Raw genomic sequence first — 21,155 nt, 5'->3', positions numbered from 1 at the left:
TCATGTTGCAAATAATTATTATGGAAAGAAGAAACAGGTCCATGGTACATGTAATTCGCAGGGTCTAAGAAAACTGCAAGGAGAAAGTGCTGCCTTTGCTCTTACATCTGCAGATGGTTATAGACTTTCTAGTTTTCTCAGAGAAGGACAAAAAAAAAAACAGTAGGCCCTGTCTCACAGCATGCACTTTCACTTATTACTCTTGTGGGACATAAAAAAACCACCAGGAATAAAACAAATCTGTGGTAGTGCCCAACCGTGCCAGTGCATCTCAAGTTCATTCATACACTTTATCCTGTTTCACAATCATAAAAAGGGGTGGGACCAACAAATGGCCTGATACCGGCAGCCATGCCAGGCACCTATATAAGCTGACGTCTGATCCTATTTCCTAGCAAAATAATGTAAAACGTCCACATACAGGTCTGTTGTCCATTTGTCCAGCATTCTATACTTTCAAAACAGTTTTAATTTAAGCATTTATTCATTTTACAAATCCATCAACAGGAAGTCATTCATTGCCCTGAAAAATGTTATGATTAAGTACACATACATGTGTTGTAGGTTAAAATGAATCCAGGTTAAAATGATTTCAACCTAGGTTGATTTGTATTTTCCTTTGTTATTAAGGTTGCATATTTACAACTAAAACAAAGGAAAATACAAATCAACCTAGGTTGAAATCATTTTCAACTTGGGCTTCATTTTAACGTAGAACACATGTTGATGTACAGTTTGTGCTTTAATCTAAGGTGTCCACCAACTTACACATTACAGCACCCTCTTTAGCCTGCCAAGATGTATCTTTACCCAAGCATAACTGCAACACACATAATACAGTGCTAGTGAAAATTAAGCCTAAATGTCTACTAACAGTAGTGCATGACAGGTCAAAACAATGAAAGATAAATACTTCTTAGAAGACCAATTTAACAAGAAATAATATGAACTATCATTTTTTTAGTACACAACATTCTTAAATACACAGGGCTTTCAAAAAGACCAGACTCTCACTGGAGCCCCAGCAGGACTATTCTGCTATAAATTGCTAGTAATAATTATTCATGTGGCGTTTGAGCCAATTCAGCCCATTAAAAAAACAACAACAGTGTACAATAATAATACAGGACTATTTACCTCATCTGAACAATAAATAAATTCCTTCCATGAGAAAACTGGTAAAATTTGTTTGAATACATGTACCTGTCAAGTTTTTAACTTCTGAACCATATTGTGACTGAGAATGTGGCCAAATTTTTCAGTTATCTTTATTCCTTAAAAATTTCTTTGTTTGGAATGGACATAAAAGACAACATGCCTAACTTCTTCCTATTAAGGGGAGAAGTCTTCAGCTTCAGCGGCATATTGCTCTTTGACACCTGTGCTGCAAAAGGGGAGTCACCTACTTCATATCTTATTGAAAGCCCTGTTACTTGTTTCGTTATTTTAGTCTTCGGACCAGTATTTTCACAAAATGATCACTTACATGTACATACATCCAATTATTATAATTTACCAAATTTTCATAGGAGTAGAATAGATATTAAACATTTCAAAATAACAACACAATCAGCACTTCCTTGTTATCTGCTTTAAGTATAGTCACAAATTTGTTAAGTTAAACATTCTTTCAAGAGCTGACGATGGATGTATCTGAAACATGTCTTCTAAACTCAATACATTGTTTTGAAATGTTTAATTGACAATTTATTATAATTATACAAATAGAAGAAAGAAAATAAAAGTGTAATGACAGTCTGAGAATCTACTAATTTACTATAATTATTGAATCCTAAATAGATGACACTATTCAGGTATAAACTACCCAAGACAAAAGTACAATGTACCTTGATTAAGCTGTTGTAGAATTCCTCCACTTGAGATAATGTGAAGATTTCCAAGAATTTTGACAGCTTGGCTACACAAGTGTTTCTGATAGCTGACCAAATATCTGTGATGCCAGCCATCACCACATCCTTTACTAAAGGAAACACAGTACTGTTTACACCATTTTCTGAGCTAGCGAGCTTCAACCAGTCCATGATGTGTACAAATGTCTGGTTCCTGACCACAGGCATGTTGTGAGCTAAAAACAGCAAGAGAAAACTACAAGTCAGGAGTCAGTTAAGGACGGTGCCTACTTTTGTTGCTGCGTATGTACGTTCTGTGCATCTCCAGATACTTGGGTTTCCTATGGGTGGTCCCAAAAAATACAGGTTTACATGGATATTTTTGCACGGTTTAAAAAACTGAAAATTGGGGGTAACCATGTATTTTTCAGAGATAATAAAGCACCATACAATACAATGTACTTTGTATTTTACTGCTTGTTGCTTATAATAATAATTATCTCTAAAAAATGTCCCGCTACCCCCAATTTTCTTTCTGGATTCCAGTGCCCTGTACTAAGATCTGCTTTTCTCGCATAGTCATAAACTGTGCAAAAATACTTCATCTGTACTAGGAGGCACCGCCCTTAAACATGTAGGCAACTTTGATACACGTACTATTCAACTCCTGAAGAAGATTTGTACAAAGCAACCTTAATTTAAAATACGTGTATCTTAAAGTAATGTAAACCCACAACTCCGGTAATTTGGTCATTTATTGTAAGAAAAAGTTGATACTGAGGTTTTATTCTGTCATTTACAAAAAATAATAATAATTATTATGGAATAAAAGTCACATTTGAACAAAATCACTTCTCTGAAATGGCAAAACTATAACCTTTCACCAGCCAAAATTGCTCATTCTGGATTGCAAGAAATAATATATCTTAGTTCAATGAAATTTTAATGTCTAATTTATCTTATTTATTACCTATTCAATGTCCTTAATTTTCCCTCATAAAAAGGTTATTAAAATAAGTATTATTATAAAAATCCTTACCTTTATTGACTGCATACTTAAAGCTCTTAAGCAAGGGAACTGTAAGCTTAGCTTGAGCAAGGTACCTTTGAAAAAAGTATTGCAAAATGTAAGACAATCAGCCTTTTAATAATTCTATTTAACTACATGTACAAACTTGTGAAAATTAAACTTTGCAAAACATGGCCTTGCCATTTTGACCAGGATCCATTTTCACAATGCAACAAAAAATATACACATTTTAGCTTCATGAAAGGGCATTAAATCCGGGAATTTAAATATCATTTTCTAAGTTGTTTGTGAGCAAGTCCACAGATCCTCTAAGGAGCTACATGTACAGTATTTCACTTCTGTTGACTGGCTGTATGTTCAACAACCAATCAGATTGAACAATGATAATTGTTGTAACAGAGCCAAGTTTACCAAACAACCCAAGAGTTACTTACAGAGGAGGCGGCATATCCGAGCCCGAGACAATGCAAATAAAAAATCCAAGCACGAGACGCTGTGAAATCAGCCTTGCTCTTTTTTAGGCATAATACAGCAATTTAAGAGCAGAATTTATCCGAGCCTACATGTTTCACACCAATTCACAGCCTGTGTGATTGCGATGATGTTGAGCTGCTTTTCAGCATTCTTTGTTTAGTTGTTGTTTTGTGACGGTCTTTCAGACTTAACAACTTGGCTTGCGAGAATCCAAGAATCAAAATCCAATATACGAGATTCCAAGACCCACTTTATTTTTTACCAGCTTGAGATTCTGAGACTCTAGTTTGAAAAGCTGAGATTTCGAGACTCCCTGAAAATTTGCCGAGACCCATAATTTATTCTATACCCCTACAATCTGACAATAAATTATTTAATGTATGCTATTTCTTGGGCACAGTGTAATTAACAATTATTTCACGAGCGCATGTTGGATATGAGATGATAGATAGCCAACAAGGCGTGCAGCACCGAGTTGGCTATAATCATCTCATATCCAACAAGCGCGAGTGGAAAAATTGTTTTATTAAAAAAAATCAAGAAATATCGCTAGATTTTGCTGATTTTGTGTTGCAAGAACAATAAATTATTAGAAGACAATTTAATGGTCTATTTCTCGGGCATGGTATAATGGCTCATATACTATGGCCGCTTAGCCAATCAAATCGCTCGAATTGCATTATACAATGATCCAGTTTTTAATAATGGTTCATATACCATGGCTGCTAAGCCAATCAAATCCCTGGAATTGCATTATACAATGGTCCAGCTTTTAATGATAAACTTTGTTATAAATGTTCTTATTTTATTTTTCAAAATATCACATGGTCAAAAATCTGGGTTGGGTTGATTACACTGTACAATTTACAATTTAAAATGAATTTAACGGGCTGTTTACATGGAGGGAGGAAGATCCTAGCACTAGGAAGATCCTAGAGGGCGGATCATCCTAGCGCCATATGTTTTCTGTATTCAGTTTACATGCAAAAAGTTGTACTTGGCCCTAGTGCTAGGATCTTCCTAGAGATAGGATCTTCCTAGCTGAGAGATAGGAAGATCCTAGTACTAGGAAGGTCCTAGCTCCATGTAAACAACCTTCGCTCGGAAGATCCTAGTACTAGGAACAAAAAAGAACAAAATGGCGGCAGCTGAGCGTTCAGCTTATTCTTTTCCTTCTCCTCTTGCTAACCACTCCGACCGAAATTTCTGCATGTAAACCAAAATGAAAAGTTGTTTCGCCTGCTAGGATCTTCCTATTGCTCCATGTAAACAGCCCCTAAGTCGTTGATTTTACCCTGAGGCTTTACACTGCTGCTCAGATCGATCCTAGCGTAGAGGACGTTTGAAAGAATAGAAAGAGCAGTAGCTTAACCGTGTCAAAATTCATATCCTTGGATCCAGCTTGCACGACATACTGTACAGCTGTAACAACCAAGTATCAACTCACCATTTCAGAAATTCGTCCAGCAGTTCGTTTAGCTTTGCTTTAAACTTCGACTCGTCCTGAATTCGCAAAGAGCCAGACGATCCTCTGCGACCTAAATGTTCTTCTGTTCCGAAATAGCCATCGTCTAAATTGACAGTACATTCCGACCAGCCAAATCGGCGCTCGAAGAGATAAAAGGTAAACGCATCCAAGTCTTCTTGCACAAGCACACAATTTTCAGGCGATTTGATCGGAAAAGGGTTCGTAATTTCGTTGAGACCTTTTTGAAGCCATTCTTTTTCACAGTCGTCTTCGCCTAAAGATGTTTCGTCGCCAACAGATCTCAGCGATTGTCTCAACTTTTGCAAAGCAAGGATTTCTTCTTCAGCGCAAGAAGCATTTTGCAAAGTTGATAGTCGAAAACAAAACTTCGTCGAAGGGTCTTCGTTATCGCTCATAACTGGATCTCTCGTCGGTTTGAAGGCTTGGCTCTCATTGTTAATGAATCAGTGATGTTTCTATTTGCCCCATAACAGCTGTCCTAATGCATTCGACAAATTTGCTTCACTGAAAGCAGAAAATTGAAAAGTCAGTCAATAACAAAATACCGCCATTTTTCGTACCCAGGGATGATTTATTTTGTCACGTGACCATTTAGCTGCAACGAGTGTTTCCGACAGCTGTTCCGTGAGTGTTCGGTGAGTGTTCGGTAAGCGATCAGTCAAATAGGCTTGCAGTAAGTAAGTAGCTTATCTCAGAGATAGCTCTTGACTCTTGTTGAAAGGTACAGTATCATCTCTAGTTGTTTTACGTCATTTAAAAGTGAGATTTTTTAGTTTTAGTTCTATATGATGTATTGCACCTGTTAATTCTCACTGTCTTGTGATGCATTACACTTGTTGGTTCTCAATATCTTGTGGCTGTATAACAAGCGTTCTTTTACCAAAACCCGCGCAGACGAGTGTTCCTACTTGGTCACCCCAAGGCATCCGAAGACATAGAATTCGGGCCTGACTATATTCCTTCGTCAGTCTTTGGAACCTGAGTCAAAGATACCGTCCAAATTTTCTTTATTTTGAGCAGATTTTTCCAATGTTTTAATAAATGCGGGTGGAGTCATCGAAGCGTGCCACTGAGTGGAAAACAAGATATGTCCGCATTGTACGTGCTGTACAATTCGTGTTGGAATATTTTGCCTTTTTAATTGCAACTCATAGCAAAAACAGACAGGTACAATACACTTCTGTTAAGTTTGAAACTTTGGCAAAACCTGCGAAACTGACTTCTCACGCGTCTCCGGTCCGGTGCATTCCTGAATGTAAATGGCCGTTTTTATTCTAGAGACGCATTACCATTATACGTCTCAAGTATAACTACAGGCAAAAGACGCATCATGCACATTATGTGGGTGGGCGAACTTTTTAAAGATAGTTCGCCTAGACGCATAATGCGTCTAGTGCCTTTCTTTATACTAGAGACGCATAACCAGACGAACAACAAATGTTTGCCCAAGTTCGTCCCGACGGATAACGCTTCTTCTAGTGTAAAAACGACCTGATTAACCCATAATGCGCCCTTCGTTGCAATGAATACAAGAAAATTTGCATTTTGCAGCTCCTGTCAGTGTGCTGTGTTTTCACTCATCAAAATGCTTTCTTTCTTCTTTTTCGGTTGAGTGACCATTGACAATCAAACAATACAACATTGAATTAATGTTGTCTTGCAAATGACAGCACAGAAGTTGACAAGTTGTATCTGACAATTTTTTTTAGTCAATTTAGGCCATGTGTGCTGTAGAGTTCCGACCAAAGCTAGCCTGCAATGCAGGCGTATTTTTGGAGCGGGAGCGCTGAATAATCCTTCGTTGCTGTCATCTTGGGCGAGGAAGCGCGAGAGGGCTGGAGCGAGTCAAAAGTGACCCTAAGGGAGAGGACGACTGGCTGAGAATTAAAGGAGGGGGGAGGGAGAGAGGAGGGAAAAATACCGCTCTCATTTCCTGCCCCCCCCCCCCCCCCTCCCCCTCAGCCTCCTTCAAATACGCAACGTAAATTTATTATTCAGCACTCGCCCATGAAAAACGCCTGCACTGCAGGCTAGACCAAAGCAAAAGAGGTTAGGTTTGTATCAAAATAAGGTCACCTCCAGCATCGCTTCCAATCTCAGGTCAAGTCACTAACTGTAAAAGGGCCTTTTCATATGTCGCCTTTGTTGTTGCTTAAGTTCCCTTATTCTCTTTGTCCTTTATATTAAACGCGACAGAGCATTCACTTTAAAGATTTCCAAATATTTTCTTGAGCAAGAAACGGCCCGAAGCTAAGTCACATGTAAAAAGGAATGATGACGATGACGATGACGATGACAATGACGATGGCGATGATGATGATGATGATGATGATGAAGGGAATAAACAATTTGCGTTCTCCACAAAACCTTAAATTTGGTCATTTCACGTTGTTGTTTTGCCAGGGTGGGCAAAGAAGTGTACTAATATTTATAACGCACGTGCAGGGCCGTTGTTTTTCTCATTAAATCTTATCGCATTTGTTTTGTGACGTTCTTGTTGCCAACCCGTAGTAGCTGCTTAAAATCTTAATATTGTCTATAGCTCTCATTTCATCTTGCAATTGCATACAGATTACTAATAACGACACAGGTATATGAACCTTTACAGTGTTTGGTTTGGTCCGAAAAAAAATAGTTAGTTACACTGAGTTGCCCGGCATTATATTTTTATGGGCTAGCAGTCACAAAAGCCTAAAATAATTCAGGGCTGGAAGTACGCCCTCTTCTGCTCATTTGTATATAATAAACAGTTCTGCAAAATTTATTCCACAGCTTAAAAGAATGTTGAAGTTCATGCAAGGTGTTGTTTGGTCTTCCTCCCGGCGATGTCTCCAGAAAAGTGTCCGAAGAATGAGTCAGTCATTTTATGACTTCACAGCCCAGAACCTAAAAGGAGAAGAGATCAGCTTCTCAAAATACAAAGGGAAAGTAGTGCTGATTGAAAATGTAGCATCTCTCTGAGGAACAACTGTCAGGGATTTTACCCAGGTACTGTAAAATGAAGAGTTATGATCTCTGTTAGTGTTTAGAAGTAAAAGTGTTGATTTTTCATTTGCTGCCCTAATAGTCTCCCTCGCAGACGCTCTTTTGGCTCGTCACGCAATCAGTTCCTCCCCAACGAGGAAAGATTGCGGGATGAGCCAAAAGAGGGTCTGCGAGGGAGACTACTGCTCTAACTGTTGACACTGTAATGCAACACCACTTTCAAAAGAAGGTCGTAAAAATTCTTGATGCTACGTATGAGATCATAGTGGATAAGTAATACTTCACTTTTCTTCCAGCAAGGATCGGAGTCCTCTGGAATGAACGACTTCAACTACACAGTCAACCAACAGCCATACACACTTACTTGCATTAGTATAACTTGTGTTCTCTAGATTCTGTGCTAGCTAGCCTAAATGCTATCGAGGGTGACTTGAGACTTGAGATTCATTAGCGATTGCCAGATTTTCTCTCCTGATTTTTTCCTTCCACTTATTTAGATGAACGAGCTCACGGATAAGTACAGTGCAAAGGGGCTTGTTATTCTGGGTTTTCCCTGCAATCAGTTTGGTCATCAGGAGAATGGCTCTGGCAATGAGATTCTCAACACCCTGAAGTACGTGCGACCTGGGAATGGCTTTAAACCCAAGATCGAGATGTTCAACAAAGTGTCGGTAAATGGCAGTGACACGCATCCCCTGTTTGTCTACCTTAAAGAGAAAATGCCACGCCCTCAAGATGGTGACGACACGCTGATGAAAGCTGGTAGACCCATACTGTGGAGTCCGGTTCTTAGATCCGACGTGGCTTGGAATTTTGAAAAGTTTTTGATCGATTCAAATGGCGTGCCATTTAGGCGTTACAGCCGTTACTTCTTGACCGCAGATATCGCATCCGATATAGAACAACTGTTGCCTTAGAATTAATGTCACCGAGTATGCAAAAAACTGTAAAGCTATTCGTTTTTCCGTAATTTTTTACGTCGTTAGTCTATTGGCGAGTGAAAGGCACATTTACAGGAATAGGATAATTGGGCTTTGGAAATTTGTTTGTGTAAGGCTGTGTAAATGATGGCATACATGTAAATACATTAGTGTGTGCTTGATGTTGACCAACACAGCCTAGATGGGAGTGAGATTAAAGGAGATTAGAGAAGTTTTGGAAGAACTTATGCTGATGGAAGTAAGTGTGTAAGTAGCCGCACCGAAGATTTAAAAAATAAATAAATAATAGTTTGGTTTGCTATGATGATAGTGATTGATAAATCATATTTTTACCGAATAGTGTAAAGGAATTTCCTCCTGATCCTGGGAATGATCAGCAATTCGAAAGCGACAATGGCAGACAAGGGAGGAGGGAGAGGGGGTGGGGCGCGAATATAATTTTTCGAATCGTATCATACGGACAAAAATCCTCAATGTTAGAATAACGACCCCCAAAAGAATAGAACGATAAAGTTTGACGCTGAGCAGGACCGTACTTAGCATGAGGCAAGACGAGGCACTTACCGCGTCTAACTTTTATCGCGAAAAAACAACTGCTTTTAGTTGAAAACCAATTCTCAAATATCATCCTAAATTACGTCGTGAAAGCTAAACCTTAAGGTAAGCTAATGTAGAGAAAAATTCAAATGATTCCATGGAGCAATTTGTTCAAAGTCAAAAGTGCGTATAAACAAAAATTATTCAAATGGGACTCAAAAATGGTTACGTTGGAATGGTGACTTCGCAGATATAGAAAATAAATGAATAAATAAATAAATAAATAAATAAATAAATAAAAAAGTAGTTTCAACCATGAATTCACCGCTTTCTTGATTTCTCCGTAGTTTGATCAATGAGTTCAACGTTTTCTTGCTTTCTCTCCTTAGTTTCAACCATGAGTTTAACGTTTTCTTGCTTTCTCTCCTTAGTTTCAACCATGAGTTTAACGTTTTCTTGCTTTCTCTCCTTAGTTTCAACCATGAGTTTAACGTTTTCTTGCTTTCTCTCCGTAGTTTCCACCATGAGTTCACTGTTTTCTTGATTTCTCACCGCAGTTTTAACAATAAGTTCACCGTTTTCTTGATTTCTCTCTGCAGTTTCCACCATGAGTTCACTATTTTCTTGATTTCTCATCGCAGTTTTAACAATAAGTTCAACGTTTTCTTGATTTCTCCTTAGTTTCAACCATGAGTTTAACGTTTTCTTGTTTTCTCTCCAAAGTTTCAATATGATTTCAACGTTTTCTTGATTTCTCCTTAGTTTCAACCACGAATTTACCGTTTTCTTGATTCTCTCTGTAGTTTCAACCATGAGTTCAACGTTTTCTTGCTTTCTCTCTTTAGTTTCAACCATGAGTTCACCGTTTCACCGTTTTCTTGATTTCTGTCTGTAGTTTCAACCATGAGTCCATTGTTTTCTTGATTTCTCTGGGATTTCTCTTCGTCGTGTCAACCATGAGTTCACGGTTTACTTGATTTCTCTCCGTAGTTTTCACCATAAGTTCACTGTTTTTCTTAATTTCTCTCCATCGTTGTAACAATAAGTTCAACGTTTTCTTGATTTCTTCTTAATTTCAACTATGAATTTACCGTTTTCTTGATTTCTCCGTAGTTTCAACCACAAGTTCACCGTTTTATTTTCCTATTTTCAACTGAACCAGATTCTCGCTTGAGAAGCATCCACACACTGGATGCCAGTGTGTGTACCCGTGTACTTCTCTTCGCTCGCACCAGGTACCACCGGAACGCCAGAGACTACAAGGCCCATCCTAGAAAATCCTGAAGAGGGGCTAAAAACATGGAAGGGTGTTTAGGAGAGTACCAATAACTGCAACAACCGCTGACGTTACCGCTGGCTCACAAAATCGAGCAAAAGCGACCGGCGGCGGGCAGGTAAGTACCTCATGTAAGCCTACGAATAATGTCCCCGGACATAACCATGACTACTATGGGGCACTTCATGCATGACTTAAAGTAGGTGCAGTGCCTTTAGTACCTGTAGTAGCTGTAGTAGATATAATACCTGTAGTACCTGTAGTACCTGTAGTACCTGTAGTAGCTGTAGTACCAGTATGGCATCTTCAACTGTCAGTTCCTGGTCATTGTTGCCAGCTTTTCTTATCAGTTGGACGTCAAGTAGTGTTTCTTCTTGAAAGTCCTTTGAAAAATTAAAGCGGCGTGTTGGTTCCTGTCTAGGTTTATTTGAAGACAGTATGCTGTACTGCATTTTGTGTGGCGTTCAACTGAATTGGCAAGGGCTTCAGTAGTAGTCCTCATTGAAATTTTGCACGTTTTGATTTGGTAAAGAAAATGGATGTGGAGAAGGGACAACCCGGTTTCCCTGTAGAATGGCCTCATTTATTGTGGTTACTAACCAGTCTGTATATTTGATAACAGTTGTCGTTGCGTGATGTCCTGCCTCAATTTGGGGTTGAAAGTCAGCTGCCCCTGTTCATAGGTTGGTTGTTGCATTTGCAGTTGCACAATCTGCTCTAGTTTCCACTCTTGCACAGCTGTGTTTAGGAGTTTGCAAAGGCCTGGATCATTTCTTAGCTTTGCACAGTCATGTGCGTGAATATACTGCCCCGCGAAACGGTGCCACTTCCATTCTGTGTTAAAGCTCGATTTAGCCAATCGTTGAAAAATTCATCCAGTCTTGAAACAGAGTTAAAATCTGTCAAGTGTGGCTTGTCTATGACAGCTTTAATACGAATGGAAGGTGTTGCTCCTGTAGCAGTCGGTGTAAATCTGGCCAGTAATTGTCAGCTGCACTGAAATTGAAAAAAAAAAAAGGTGGGAGCCCCTTTTTAATGTAATGAGAGCTTAAAGTTCCTGATAGCGATGATACCAGTTTTGCTTTGTCCCTTATCTTGGCAACGTAACGTTGAGGGCGATTTATGAGGTGGTTGGCTGACTTCTGTCCTACCATTTGACAAACTTCCTCGGTTGTTAAATTGGCGTCTTCCGGATTTTGCGTAAGATAGATGGGAGCTTGGGACAACAATTGATGGCGTTGTTTCATGTTGAGTGCCCAATATGGAAATTGAGAGTGCTCCTGTTACATACTTGATAAGGTGTTTGAAGCTTTCTTCTCGAACTTTTTTGTGTAAATTAACTGTGATAATAATCGCAACGTGGCGGCTTAACATGTCAATAATTTAGCTCGAGTGTTTTGTTTTCAACACGCTCTCTCAATTTGCCGTTTCATTTACCCAAGCTACATTTTCGGTGGAACCTGAGATAAAATGATACTTTTGGTGATAATAATAGTTTTGATGGGTAAATCCCTGTACCAGATCGATTTTTTTTGCCCACGAATGTGGCCAAACTTGAACGTCACGCAGTACTTCCGCCCCGGGGAGAGGGGATGCTCGTCGTCTCGCTTAGGGGTGTAAATTTCGGAAATTAGTCTCACGTAGGATGTTCCGGGAAAAACGCCGTTATATTTAGCCGTGAAGGTCTCGTTTAAAGTTGCACGCGAAGAAATATTAAAATATATATTTGTCTGTGTTTTTAAATGGTCTCTTTAAGGGGTCAAAAAGCTTGAGCCGGCCATGCCCAGATTGGCCTCAATTTAGTGGTTTAATTCAAAATTTCCGACGAGCATCTCCGCCTCTTTCATACGAGAGTCCCCCTTCCCCCCTCCCCCGAGACTTCCCCGCTAATTAGGAGAAAATATATTCGCGACGGAGCCCAATACGGAAAATATTTTCCCCCAACGCCGTCATCATAAAGCCGTTATGCCGTCTCAAAATCGAATTTAGTTTTTTATCGCGATACTAACATTTTGTTGGAGAGAGCAAACGGATAAAGTACAAATCGTGCGCTGATTGAAAGAGAAATTTTTACTTCAGACAAACTGTAGCCACATCAGAAAAGTAACCGATCCTTTTGCTTTGAAAATGCCATAATTTATTGGAATTTAAGTTCATTGTTATTTACCGTGGCCGTTTTCACACTCAAGAAAGTCTTTTAAGCAAATTTCTCTTCATCGAATTTATAATCACCCTTTTTCGCTTCCTTTCAAAAAAAAGTTGTATCCGCTCTATATGGTACATGTTCACCACAAAAAAAAAATATTATAAGTGTCCTTGAACAGTGTCAGGAGCTTTGTAAACTCAAATGAAAAGAAATTAACAACACCATCCAACGTCCCTTGTTCATCATTCACATTAGTAAAAATTTTTATTTGTGCGTGCCGAACCCATTCATGCTTACATGACAGTTTTTAAGCCAATCAGAAACCGTCATTTTAAGACGGCGGTATCGCAAAATAACGTCGTCTCAGCGCAATGAGAAGATCCCCCAGGATCGCGATAAGGTTAGTTAACAGGTTCTTCTTCTTCTTCTTCTTCTTGTTATTATTGTTATAATATTATTATTATTATTATTACTACTATTATTACAATCTTTAAAGAGAAGGAAGAGGAGAAAAAGCGGAAGTACCAACAGAGGGTGCTGGACGTTGAAATGGGATCTTTCACTCCCCTAGTTTTTGGAACCAACGGTGGGATGGGAGCCGACTGCAATTGCTTTCTCAAACGCCTAGCCGAGAAGCTCTCAGAAAAGAATGAGGAACCTTATCACATTACTATCACTTGGATTAGAACATTGCTTTCTTTTGAGATTTTAAGGTCGGTACACACGTGCGTAAGAGGCTCCAGGACACCTTTTCACAAAATTCCATTTGGGGATTTCATTGATGACTGCCGCTTAAACGCTAGCCAAGCGTGTCTCCGCTAATTTTAGAAAGTGAATGATGGCGTGACGTTGTAAATTAGTATTTTAGGATCTTTTTAACAACTTTTTTATTTCATCAAAATTTTAGTCTTACTATTGTTAAAAAATTGTGCTTGGAAATAGTCGCTTTTTTTTAATCGAAATGAATTTTAAATATTGAATTGTAAATACGTTTTAATAGCTCTTTTTTCTACTTTTTTTAAAACTTGTAAATATCAATTTTGCTTGGAATATTATAATAAAGAAAGATTTTATTTTTTATTGTTATTATTATTATTATTATTATTGTTATTATTATTATTATTATTATTATTATTATTATTATTATGTGCAATTAATAAACGTATGTATGCTAAAATAGAACCACATAGGGCGCGCAGCGTAACCTATGCGATCTTAAGGAACTATAAAAAGAAAGCTACTGAGTTAAAAAAAATTAGCGATAAAATATAAAAATCTCATAAAATATAAAAGTTCTCTAATACTAAAACTATATGGAGCTTCTACGCTATTCCCTTAAGGAAAGTCAACTGACGGTAGCTTTGAAAGTTCTCACTATTTTGAGAGAACTCGAGATGGTAGCCTTCTGCATCCTTTTCAATACGTCATAACCCCTGCTGCCAAAGAGCTTCCTCATTGTCAGGTCTACATCACTTGACCATCCCCCAAGCACGTCAATGATGATGTTACATTGTTCAACGTCATAGTCAGGGTACCGCTTCTTCAACTCGAATCGCAGTGGCCCGTATTTGACCGTCTTCTCCTCCGACTTCTTTTCCCGATGCTCCATCCACGGACAGGACATCTCCACAGCCCACACCTTCTTATTCTTGTGGTCCACAAATCGAACGTCCATTCTGTAAGCCTTGACGATGGTATGTTCAGCATAAACTGGAACATCCCAAAACGCTAATACCTCAGATGACTCATAGACTGGTTTGGGCACTGCACACGAGTACCAGGGAGGGACTGAATCAATTAGCCTCAGATCCCTCGTCATCTCGAAAAAGAGGACTTTCAGTGCTGCGTTGTGTCTTTCTAGGTACTTAGACGGGGCCAGAGCAGAGCAACCCGCTAGCACATGCGCAAGCGTCTCAGGAGATTTCCCACACAGTCTACACGTGACGTCACCCTGTTCTGCACCTGTTTTGTGGACTGTGTACACCTTAGTGGGCGTAAGCTGCTCGCACAACTCCACTACCCCAGCGATGGTATGGGTAGGAGCACAGGTCCAATCACGCAACCAAGCAAAACATCCACTCTGATTTAACTCGCTATCCTGCCACCTAGCCTGAAAAAACCGTCCATGCCACTTCTCCTCTTTGATTTCCTTTTTCAACTTCTCCATATCTGCCTTCTTGAGATGTCCTTTCACCTTTGGCCCCTGAACCTCCGTCTCAGGATCGCTCACAGACCAGCTCGACGGTTGAGGGTACTCCAAAGACAGGCTTATGCATAGTTCCTCGGCAAACCTATGCGCTTCCTTCGTCAGTGAAGTGTGTCCCTTCTCTACCGCCCTCTCTTGGAACTGTTGTACTGCTCTCATAGAGGGATCCATGTTCTGACAGAGCTTTATTGCTGCCTTGATCTTGGTCACCTTGTATTCGCGCTCAACCGAGCGCAAGCCACGCCCTCCTTTCTCTCTTGCACATTATCGCAGTAGAGCATAAGGGATGCTTCCCACCGTTTTCACAGATCATCTTTCTAGCCTCTCTGTCGATAACTCGCAGTTCTGTGATTGGCCAGTGTTGAGTCCAGATCGGATAGGTTAGGACTGGCATTATTAGTATTAGTATTATTGTTATTATTATTATTATTATTATTAATATTATTATTATTATTATTATTATTGTTATTATTAATATTATTATTATTATTATTATCATTATTATTATTATCATTTTCTTTTGGATTTTATTGTAATGTCTGTAATGCGCATTTGATTATTTTATAGAAAATACGCAATACAAATATTAAATATTAATATTAAATATTATAATATTAAACCACATGAAGTCCACGTTCAGTGAGTTTGCTGTATAATTGGACGGCGTGTGTCTGTGTGTGGGTTGGGGGGGGGGGGGAGGGTTGGTGAGCGTTTGAATGGGTGCGTGCTAGTCGGAAATTTTGTTGTGGTGTTTGTTGTTGGTCTCTCCACGTACAGTTATAAAAGGTAGAATGTTATGCAGTGTTATCTCATTATAACAAAAAACCGTCACATTTCTTTAGTCGGTTTGTAAAAACCGGAGGCCGAAAACTGAAGTGAACGAAATATGCCATCTACCCCCAAAAAATTACAAAAGTCATTAAATTGACCTGTTTGGGTCCAATCATACCAGAATTTCAGTAAGGTTGGTTAATGCCTTCTGGAGAGAACGTTTTCCCTCTATAAATTAGAAAAGCCTCGCGTGCCTTACGGCAGGAGGCATTGATGGTACGTGGGTTGTAGTTCGAGAGGGATGAGTCCAATGTCCGCAGAAGAGTGGCCTGGTAAGTTGAAGTGTGTAGCGACTGCTGCTGCTGCTGCTGTAGAGTTTTTTTTAACATGCATACATACATAAACTTTATTTAGACACGGTAAAAACATCAGTTACAAGATAAAAATTTAAAATTAAAACTGATTTACATGTTTGCCGTGTGGGAGTACGAGGAGGACAATTGGCGATCTAGATCTAATGGCTCTGAGGTTAGATGGAAGGCTGTTCCACAAATGTGCCCCACTGTAGCAGAAACTACGTTTCAAAAAATCGGTACGATTCTTAGGCAGAGCCAATTTGTTGTCACTATTTCTAAGTCCATAGTCCGTGCTGAAGGGCTTAAATAGGCCTTTAAGGTACTCCCGAGACTGATCATTTAAAGTTTTAAACATGATTTTCAATTTTTGCTTCTTCCTTCTGGTACAGAGATTATCCCATCCCAGCTTACCGCGTAGGGCGGTAGCGCTAGACCCGAATGGCGCGATTTTGAAGTTTTTGTAATTTGTCAGCTAATTCGTTGCTGAGACCGTCCCACACAGGACAGCAATAATCAAAATATGGTTCAGTAAGGGCTCTATATAGTAGTATTGCTGTATCGTCGCAAATGAACGGCCTCAGTTTTTTAAGTGCACCTATGCCAGAGGAGATAATCTTGGCAGTCTCATTAACATGTTTGAACCACGAAAGATTTTGATCGATGTAAAGTCCTAAGGATTTGGTGTGGGGCACTCTATCAATTTCGTGACCTTCAATTTGTACAGTAAGTGAATGGCCAATTGTGCTACTAGCAAGTCTCTGCCGTGAGCCTATTAACATTAATTCCGTTTTGGCAATATTCAGGCTGAGCTTATTTACATTGAGCCATTCATGAAGGTTAGCTAGTTCAGTGTTTAGTACCGATTCAAGCTCTGGTCAGCTACTGGCGGCAATGCTGATACTTGTATCGTCGGCGTATATTCGTGGTAACGCCTTACTTAGACAGTTCGGCAAGTCGTTAAAATAGATCACGAAAAGAAGTGGACCAATGACATGCAATGAGGCTTCCCTCTGGGACACCACAGGTAACAGCACGCGCACCAGACAGCTCACCATCTACTACACACTTTTGTTGACGATCGCTTAGATAGGAGTCAAACCACTTTAGGGCCTGTTGAGGCCTCAAATGTAATAAATGTCCCTAAATGTAATAAAGGTCCTAAGTGTAATAACTTTCGGCCCTAAATGTAATAAAGGTTTTAAGTGTAATAACTTTCGGCCCTAAATGTAATAAAGGTCCTAAGTGTAATAACTTTTGGCCCTAAATGTAATAAAGGTCTCGAATGTAATATATGTTCTGCTCCACATGAAATGCACAGTGATAAATATGTGAGAGTTAACTGCATTTATTATACAAAAGCAAGAAGGCCAAAATGTGTCTAGGGGATCCCGATTACATTTTACTTGAATACTCAGAACCCACTGAAATAAAAGCCTTACATCAAGTGTCACATATGCCATTTTAATCTGCAGGTCTTATTCTACAGGGGCCAACAGCAACACTAGTTAGGCAGTAACAACAGAAGTAGTAAATTGTTACTAAGGCCTTTTTAATTAAGATGCTTCATCTTGTGATCTCTTTGAGTACACAACGAATGGATGCGAAAAATATCACACGGGAACCCAAGTGTAAACTGTACCGCGCTTGCATCTGCTTTAACTAGGACTATTTTTGACTAATGACGCCATCACTATTCAATCATTAAAGACATGAGGTCAAACCGTGGTAGGACTAAGTCAATGACCTTTATTACATTTAGGGCCAAAAGTTATTACACTTAGGACTTTATTACGTTTAGGGCCGAAAGTTATTACACTTAGGACCTTTATTACATTTAGGGACATTTATTACATTTGAGGCCTCAACAGGCCCTATGATCAATGCCATGACTAGCTAGCTTTCGTAAAAGAATCTTGTGGTCAATGGTGTCAAAAGCCTTTTTTTAAGTCTATGAAGATTACGCCATTTATAAGGCCGTTGTCAATATTGACAGACCAACTGTTAGAAGCTTCAAGCAAGGACGTTACTGTGCTATGAAGTGATCTAAACCCAGATTGACAGTTAACTAAAAGATCGTTATCGCTAAGATATTTGAAAAATTGGTCGTAAATTATTCTTTCGAACACCTTAGCGACAGCAGGAATAATCGAGATTGGCCGGTAGTTGTTTACATCTTGTCTTTTGCCCTTTTTGAAAATTGGCGTCACTCTAGCTAGCTTCCATTCAGTTGGAACAATACCAGAGGAAATCGACTAATTGAACAGGAAAGCCAGGGATGGTGCCAGAACACCGGCCGCCATTTTAAGAATCCTGGATGGCAAATTGTCCAGTCCAGTCGATTTCTTAGTGTCTAATTTTTCAAGTAGTTTACGGACTTCATTGGAGCTACAGCTTTTGAAAGAGAAAGTCGCATTAGTTGAGATAAGATATCTTTCTGGAACAGTATCAGCAGAAGGTATTCTCTTGCCAAGTCATGACCAATATTAGCGAAGTGGCAGTTAAATGCTTCCGCCATTTCAGATGCAGAACTAGTTTTTATGTCCCCGATTTCAATATCAGCAATATCTTTTTTCATATGTTGACGAGAGCTCAGCTCGTTAACTAGCTGCCAAGTTTTACGGGGATCATTTCTGCTAGCAGCGAGGTGATCGCTAAAGTATTAACGTTTAGCATATTTAATTGAATTATTAACTTCATTTCTCGCTGTTTTAAAATCATCCCAGCAAGACTGATCCTTAGTTCGTTCCGCCTTCTTTTTCAGGAAGTCCCTTTTGCGCATCTTACGTATTAACTCATGCGTAATCCACGGGGACTTCTTGTTCCCAATTCTTTTCGATCTCATAGGGGCATGTTTATCGATACAGGTCAGAAGCTGATTCTTCCAAAATTCTCACATTTCGTTGGGGTGAGAGAATAGACTAATGTCATCCCATTGAATTAATTCAAGGTCCGCTAGGAACTCCTACTGATTGAAATTTTTAAAACTCCGAGTACTAATAATCTTAATACACCCAGGGATGGTATAATGTGTTTTGCGAATTAGATAGACAAGGGAGTGGTCGCTAATACCTAAAGGCATAACTCCTAATCTAACTATTTTGTCGTGTTGTGGGTGATGTGGGTTGTTTGTCGCTTGTCTGTGTTCTGTGAACCTTTCACGGATCGTGCGTTTGGTTTCCCCTAAATACTGCTTTTTACATTTTTTACATTCGATCATATATTTAAGGCTAGTATAATTACAGGTTACATGTTGTTTTATTTGTCTTGTTTCGCCGGTGTTGCTAAAAATGTACGAACGTCTTGCATTGTCAGTGCCGGTAAGGGCAGGTGAGACATCCATGAGTGGAGTTGCAGCGGAAAGTGCCAGGGGTGAGCTTTGGTGTCGTGTTAGTGTTCTTTAGTTTTACTCGAACCAAAAGGTCGCAAAGGTTTGGTGAACGACGGTAAACGGTGAATGGTTTATCTATGAATATTTCTTTAAGGCGATCTGTGGAGTTGAGAATAGGTTGTTTCTTGTGAAGTAATTCTTGAATATTAGGTAGTGCTAGGTTATAAGTGATCGTGAAGGGGACTGGGGTGTTAGATTTATCTTTATCATGACTATGTTCCTGTAATGTCTACAGACAAACACCAGTATTTACTCCACTCCTCAAGTCATCCTTATCATACAAAAAAGCCATTCCTTACAGCCTAGCTCTCCGTTTACGCCGGATTTGCTCCAAAGACGAATCCTTCGAACATCGATCAGCAGAATTGCTATCATATTTAACAAAAATTAAGAGGCTATAAAGACCGTTTTGTGAAAGAACAAATCTTAAGAGCCAAAAAGATATCTACCCAGTCCCCTTCACGATCATTTCAATTTTCTTTTCAAATAGTTGAATGTTATGATGACACTTATGCTTGTCTTTTTTCACTAAAGAATGTTATCTTCATGGAAACGGTTGTTTAAAGATGCAATAGATTGTTAGTGCTTATCCGTTAATGAATTTATTTTCTAGAAAAATGATTGTCCAATAATGCAATTGGTAGTCTATCTGCTATCTTTTTCCTGAAATAGAAAATGCATTTTCTGGAAAAGGAATGTCAAAAGGAGCTATCGTTTGTCTGTTGATGCTTTTGAATATTAATACATATGCAAATGTCGTTCTTGGAGGTTTCTTTTGCGTAAATGAAGTTTATTTTTGGTTATGAAAGTATGTTCACCTTAACGAAACACCTATTGGCATGAATGAATATTTGATATAAATGAAAAGCAAAAGGTGTATTCCTATTTGTGCTGACCTTGCCTCCTCCTCCTCCTCCTCGCCCTCCTCTGGGAAAACAATACAAATAAGGAGATTTAGCATCGCGTTCACGGCAAACGGCAAACGCCAAGCTAAGATTTTCTCTTTGATGAAAAACAATGAAGCTTTTTTGCTTTAAGCTTATCTCTACCCAGTCGGCGACAGCTATCGAGCAAACACGAAAAAGAGAGAAATGAGTACGAGAAACACAAGCTTATACATTTTAGTACAAACAGCGGTTTGACGTTTGCCGTTTGACGTAAACGCGAAGCTAAATCTCTCTAATGAGAAGGACGAGGAGGGAAAACAATAGAATTGAGGAGTGTAGCCGTTCCTTGCACATCGAGTAGGAGAGATACATGAAGGATCCAACCCAGAACAATGGCGCTACGTTCCTGGAAAGTTAAATCCAGCTGACCATGGTACGCGAAGATTAACCGTTGAAGAGTTGATCGACAACGAATGCTGGTGGCACGGGCCAGCATTTCTTGGTTAAGGAACGGACAACTGGCCTGAGCAGAGATTCACGGGAGCTACTTCAGAAACACTTGAGGAAGTGAAAGCTGAACTCTGCGTAGAACAACTAATCCACAACCACACAACCTAAACAGTTTTGCGATTAACAATCAAGAAGAAAATCAGTGGAGGCTCGACCCTTTCCGTTTTTCCAAAAGGTACAGAACAAAGCCAACGAACAAACTCGAAATTGGACTTTCACTGGTACGAGAACGAAAAGTTGGGTTTACAAATTCATTGGCAATTGTCATAAGCCCGTTGAACAGTGCACTACTGGACAGCTAACACCTGA

General features: G+C 39.3%; 2 protein-coding genes and 1 pseudogene across 4 annotated transcripts in view; 1 reads left to right on the top strand and 2 right to left on the bottom strand.

Moving 5' to 3' along the window:
- LOC146451143 (uncharacterized) overlaps positions 1 to 5,407 on the bottom strand; it is a 58,346-nt gene extending 52,939 nt beyond the window's left edge. For both annotated transcript variants that reach the window (XM_085099523.1, XM_085099524.1), the window contains exons 1-4: positions 4,802 to 5,407; positions 2,890 to 2,954; positions 1,848 to 2,086; positions 769 to 820 (exon numbers count right to left, since the gene is read on the bottom strand). In XM_085099523.1, coding sequence (XP_084955649.1) covers positions 769 to 820; positions 1,848 to 2,086; positions 2,890 to 2,954; positions 4,802 to 5,238 — 793 coding nt within the window. In that variant the 5' untranslated portion in view covers positions 5,239 to 5,407. The remainder of the gene's footprint in view (positions 1 to 768; positions 821 to 1,847; positions 2,087 to 2,889; positions 2,955 to 4,801) is intronic.
- Positions 5,408 to 5,481: 74 nt separating this feature from the next.
- LOC146451142 (glutathione peroxidase 2-like) lies at positions 5,482 to 8,945 on the top strand (annotated as a pseudogene). The gene is made up of 3 exons (XR_014860088.1): positions 5,482 to 5,564; positions 7,616 to 7,831; positions 8,326 to 8,945. The product of XR_014860088.1 is annotated as a glutathione peroxidase 2-like (transcript).
- Positions 8,946 to 13,819: 4,874 nt separating this feature from the next.
- LOC146451141 (uncharacterized) lies at positions 13,820 to 15,108 on the bottom strand. The gene has a single exon (XM_085099558.1). The coding sequence runs from the start codon at positions 15,103 to 15,105 to the stop codon at positions 14,074 to 14,076; it is 1,032 nt and encodes a 343-aa protein (XP_084955684.1). The 5' UTR covers positions 15,106 to 15,108; the 3' UTR covers positions 13,820 to 14,073.
- Between the last annotated feature and the right edge of the window lie 6,047 nt (positions 15,109 to 21,155).

Source organism: Pavona decussata, unplaced genomic scaffold (assembly GCF_977016875.1).
Source record: "Pavona decussata unplaced genomic scaffold, jaPavDecu1.1 SCAFFOLD_396, whole genome shotgun sequence".
Taxonomy (NCBI): Eukaryota; Metazoa; Cnidaria; class Anthozoa; order Scleractinia; family Agariciidae; genus Pavona; species Pavona decussata.
This window is presented reverse-complemented; position numbering and strand designations above follow the sequence as displayed.

Coding starts and splice junctions, on each gene's coding strand:
- LOC146451141 (XM_085099558.1), bottom strand. CDS start 15,105: ATGGATCCCTCTATGAGAGCAGTACAACAGTTCCAAGAGAGGGCGGTA.